The sequence below is a fragment of the Limulus polyphemus genome, unplaced genomic scaffold, assembly GCF_000517525.1.
Source record: "Limulus polyphemus unplaced genomic scaffold, Limulus_polyphemus-2.1.2 Scaffold2547, whole genome shotgun sequence".
NCBI lineage: Eukaryota > Metazoa > Arthropoda > Merostomata > Xiphosura > Limulidae > Limulus > Limulus polyphemus.
This window is the reverse complement of record NW_013668157.1, coordinates 2,441-8,040: the sequence shown is the minus strand read 5'-3', so window position 1 is coordinate 8,040 and position 5,600 is coordinate 2,441. Positions and strand designations below refer to the sequence as shown.

The 5,600-nt window shown below is 37.0% G+C and overlaps 1 protein-coding gene across 1 annotated transcript; it reads right to left on the bottom strand.

Annotated features, from left to right (window-relative positions):
* Positions 1–2,031: 2,031 nt before the first annotated feature.
* On the bottom strand, positions 2,032–5,322 carry LOC106467257 (tetraspanin-9-like). Its single transcript, XM_013927586.2, has 2 exons — positions 4,874–5,322; positions 2,032–3,274 (listed from the first exon to the last, which is right to left on the bottom strand). The coding sequence occupies exon 2, from the start codon at positions 3,111–3,113 to the stop codon at positions 2,169–2,171; it is 945 nt and encodes a 314-aa protein (XP_013783040.2). The 5' UTR covers positions 3,114–3,274; positions 4,874–5,322; the 3' UTR covers positions 2,032–2,168.
* Positions 5,323–5,600: the final 278 nt, after the last annotated feature.

Below are 5,600 nucleotides of genomic sequence, written 5' to 3'. Positions count from 1 at the left end.
CAATTCTGTAATTGACCCCCCCCCCCACGTGGCACAACGGCATGTCTGCGGACTTATAACGTTAGAATCTGGGTTTCGATACCCGTGGTGGGCTGAGCACAGATAGCCCATTTGTATTTTTTAGTGTGCTTAACTTCAAACAAACAATTATGTAATTATGGAGTTTCGCTAAGTACCGACAGTTTCAAGTACTAATTACATATTATTGATTATTTGGAGAGTATGAATATGTGTTTCATAAGTGAGAATATTCTTCTGTCACTGAGTGCAGCTTTGCTACATATAAATATTTAAAGAAGTAGTCCATATTCATATATTAATAAGACAGCTCTTGGGAAGAACATTCGCTGTGCTGCTTAATTTACCGCGGCTACTAGAGTATAGCGTGTGACGTTAATACTCTCGTGTAACTAGCGAAGAACGTGTAAGTGGTACGTACATATAGACTCTCTAAGGACTGTACTGTTTCTAACCCTCGTTCAATCGTTGTTGACTCATTTTCCGATAGTGACATGTGAAATTTTCATAGTAGTCGAATTTTTAAATTGTTCTTTTTCTCTCTCGTTTTATATCTATATATATGTTGCAAAGAAACAAAATACGAACTAAAACAACCCTAAATTATAGTGGTGGATATTTGAGTATGAAAACCCGGGGTGTTCGAGAATCAGTCGATTAATCTTCGCTCCACTCTCGGTATACTGGTTCAGACTTTAGAGGAACGACAACGACGACGACAAAAAGAACTACAAGTATACCAACCCTACAAGTATACAAACATATGGATGGGATCTAAAGACCCAATGCCGGGAATTTTGACGTTGAAGGGGGGGGGGACAGAACTTCCAGAAAAACCCACAACACTGATTGGACGCCGAAAAATCTACCAGACCAGTGTCCAAAAGGTTATCTGAAATGACAAAGCTGGAAAGATAAGAGTTAAAGAATAGCAAACAAATTGAATAATAAGAAAGTGTTAAGTTTATATGGCGCTACTCTGGGTTGTTAGATGATCAAGTTAAAAAGGGTTATGTATTTTCCCCACGAGGAGGGGCTGGCTGCTATCTTAGTATCTGTAACCTCTCCAAAACTTTGGTGTTCAAGAAAAGCTGGAGAGTTTGGAAATACACATATATTAAACATATTTTAAATTGAAATAACTTACACTACTTGTTTCTTTCTTGTTAGGCACAAAGCTACACAACGTACTCTGTCCACCTCGAGTATCGAAACCGAATTTTGAGCATTACAAGCTCCCAGTCTTACCGCTGAGTCACAAAGGGGCAACTTACAATGATATCAAATAACGTTAATTTCTTCTAGGCCTATCAACCCTTCTAGAACAGTGATCGTAACATTCTAACACTAACAACAAATGTCAGTAATAGTTAACTCACCAATATGACAGTTTGGGTACAGTAGTAATACCCGTCCATTATCATTCATTGGTTTCAATAAACAAGATGAAATCTTGGCAATGTTTTCAATACCTGACTATCTTGTGCTTCAGAAAACGTATTTTCTGTATGTTGATAGATGTATTTGAAAAGTTGTGTTCTATCATCTAAATACTTACAATACAACTGTTTTGTGTGAGTGTGTATAAATATATATATGTTGATTTTGCTGTTATTAGCGCCATCTATGACATCTTAAAAATATATGCTATAACACAGTGATACTTCGGTGTTAATACTTCCCATTAAAATAACAAATTGTCCTTTTCTAGCAACCATCTTTTAAAATTGCCTCCCCCCCAGTGACACAGCGGTATGTCTGCGGACTTACAACGCTAGAATCCGGTTTTCGATACCCGTGGTGGGCAGAGCACAGATAGCCCGTTGTGTAAGTTTGTGCTTAATTGCAAACAATCTTTTAAAATTTTAGTTTGAAACTCATATAAGTTATTCTTGTCAACAAAAGATGCAACACCTGACAATATGTGGTGTCACTCATTACATTAATTAGCTATTTTCAGTAAAATTGAAGTATATATATATTTATGTTAGTCTGAAGCAAAGTCCTACGATATACTTCTGACTGACTTTGGCTTTATTGTAAGAATAAAAACACAAATATATTCAAGATGTTTTAAAGCTGCTCACGAACTCAGAATAAGAAGTAAGCAAATGAATATCAGAGTAAAACTTTGTTAAGTATTTTAAGAATTAAACGTCACTAGTTCGTTTGAAGTCTAAACATTCGTATTCGTTGTTATTTCCATGTATGCTCTTCAGTGTCTCTTTTGAAAGTATGTAATTTCCTTTCTTTGAAAAGACGTCACTTTGAATAGATGGTCTGATCAACTGGAAATTCATACCAAGCAAAGGAGAAGATCCCTCGAGCTCTTGGATGATTCTGATCTTCTGGATCATTTCTCGTATCTCGTACCGAAGAATTCCAAGAAAACAAACTTTCAGGAATGTAATTACACAAAAGCCGAGTACACATAGAAGACCTACACTTCCCTGGAGCCATCTTTGGACTTCACCATAGCAACCATCTTGGTAAACCTCACTCTCGACACACGAGTGGTTCGGAAACGCATATTCCCACATGCGGGTTTCAAATCTAAAATGACAACAGCCTAGCGGAACCAGCTGGTGGTACTTTGGTCGTTGCTGATGCAGCCAAAGAGTATGATTGTAGTCTCTTGGACCATCGACACCACAGCAGTGAGCATCCTCCTGAATTCGATCCCACAAGATCTGAAATGTTAGTTCTTTCCCATAATCCATCTGGAGTCTTTCCTTTAGATCGTAACGTAAGTTGGCTGTTATGTGACTATAATGAAACGTCCATACAACACCCATTACGAGGTCACCAAGGAAGAGGGCCAAAATGATCAGCAAGTAAGCGTTTAATAGTCGTTCATTCATTCGCACTGCCCCCCAGCAACCAAGAGCTTGTAGAACTCCACCTTGCAAGACAAGAGCAAAGTAGGCATAAACCAGGGTGGGCTGGTGTAAACGGATATAAGGAAAGAGGGCCATGTGGTGGTCGGAAAAGATCCAGGCAGCAAGAGATACGAAAATCAAGACGCTGAGGAGTAAGGTCAGGTTACAAGAGTAGATCCAGAGTCTGTAATACCTCATCGCTCTGTGGAAAAACATCGATCTAGCAAAAGTGATGGTGGGTCCTCAGATGAATAACAATACGATGGTGTACAGAAAAGATGTTGCCCAGCTCTGAGACTTTTTTTTATAAATACAAGTAGGAGTAATTCGTATAAAAATAGGGCTGCTTGGAAATAGGGAAAACACGTCTTGATGTTCTGCAAAAAAAAATTAAAGTATTTAGTACAATTGTGAATACAAAACAAGTGATGACAATTCTGAAAGTAGATACGTTAAAAATAACAGCAGTGAAAACAGTAGCAAAGAAATGAAATGAAAGAATTTAGCCAATTAAGAGAATTGTGAATAAAGAAGGAATATATTAGAGACTAAAACAGATAAACGCTTAATGTAAATAACTGAAACACAAGAATTTGGTATTCGAATAATAACAAAATAATGTTTGGTTTTTGTTTAGCGCAGAGATACACAATAAACTATCTGTGCTCTGCCCACCACGGGTATCGAAACCCAAATTTTAGCGTCATAAACCTGCAGACTTACCGCTGAGACACTGGAGGTGGGGGGCGGAAGAATAATGTTTTATCATACATTGTATTAGAAAAGATTGTTATTTCAAGCTTTGTTTAAGTGGTAGAAATTATTATGATTATCATATAATACAAAGTAAACGAACGAGTCAGTTTTCTATAAATTAATAAAGGTGAGAGCTTATCGATGTGAAAGGGATAGTACTCTACATAGGCTCCGCCTTCACACTGGATCTTTGACTAATGGCAATATAACGTATTCATGCATTAATGCCATCTATCGGTGCAAACTCGTAACAGTTAGCTATGAAGGAAAACCTTAATAAACAAAAGCATTGATTAGACCAGGTTCTGAGTGTAGCAAGAATTCAATAGAATTCAGGGTTTCTAACCTGAATTTTTACATGAAGAACGAATAACTAAAATATATTTTATACACACATATAGACGTTTAGGGATTCTATGTTAATTTTAGGTAGCAGAGTTCCGTTTTCGTGAGCACTTACGCACTCTGGCATTCGCATGCAGAAGTAAATTCCCAGAAAAAACTGTCATTTACATTTATAATTACGCTGTTTTATCTAGAGTGTAACATGAATGACCTAAGATATTTATTAATATTTTATCGTTACATCTGTCACTATTCTCACAGGCAAAACTCACCGTACTGAACATATTTACTAACACGAACACGACCTTTGGACACGTGGACGTTATTAGATACTTGGTACAACCATGATATGTAATTAGAATGAGTGTCCTCAAACTTATTATCCTGCTGTTGCTAGGTTTCCTTAGGGCACGCATGCGATATCTTGACGACCGGGGGGAATAATTATGAAAGCTCTATGGGTGATTTAACCAAAGCGATGTTGTCTGTAGAGAGCAACGACTAACGTCGATGAAACCCCGATAGGCAGTTAACGCGAGGTTGTTAAACGTTTGGTACTTAGTGCTCTCTTGTACAAAAGAAGTAAAAGGTTACTTTAGTTGTTGAAAAATAAGCTTTATCTGTTTTGCTCTGTCAGATATTGTAGAAACAGATAAAGTTTATTTTTCAACAACTAGGACTAGCGTGTTGGAAGAGTGACACTCTTCCAACACGCTAGTCCTAGTTGTTGTAGAAACAGATAAAGTTTATTTTTAGATATTGCACTCTTCCAACACGCTAGTCCTAGTTGTTGATAAGCAAGCTTAATAAATTTTTCAAATACACTAGTATTAAAGAACAATAAATATCTAGATAATCTCCCTATTTCAACATACCTGTATTATTTAATGGTTTTCAAGTATGAACAGTTTCTAGGTAACCACAAACTAGTATTATCTACCGATGAAAAGCCATGACGTGTTCCTTTTTCCAACGAACTTGATTTGTTTCACGTTGAGCAATCCATTTACATTATAACAAAATAATGTTCATTTCTATATTTAGTGATTGAATATCTGGTTGTCAGTTCAGCCAAACATCCAGAAGGTTTGTTGTGTCAGCCATTTAAGCTATTTCCTGGAAGTAGAGAAAATACCGGTTGAATAGTTCATCTTTCCACACGTTGTTTTTACTTCAAAGAATAAAGCCGTAAGACATATTAGAATAAAAATTAAACAAACAATGTTAATTTTGCGAAATGAAACAATGATAACAAATCATTTTATCAACAAGTATTAAATAGGAAGCGAAATATATATTTTTAGCGTTCTGGTGTCATCTCGGCCCTGGAGTGGTTAGCTTTTATTTGACTGTAGATGGAAAAGTCCTAGGCTCGCGCCGCGATGCTGGTTCGCGCTCCAGATTTTCAGATGTGGATGCGTTATAAGAGTGACAGACAACCCTCTTGTTTGTCCCAAAGTGATAGAAAGTTTTTATGGATGCGTATGCTGTTGACTGGTTATCATCCCTCTGATCGTCAAAAGCTCGAAATTAGGGACAGCTATATCTGCATCTCGGTTCTCTGACCTGGCTCTTTAGACCATGTGTTCCTGAATATGTCAT

Excerpts from the sequence above, each read along its gene's own strand:
- LOC106467257 (XM_013927586.2), bottom strand. The coding sequence starts at position 3,113 with ATGTTTTTCCACAGAGCGATGAGGTATTACAGACTCTGGATCTACTCT.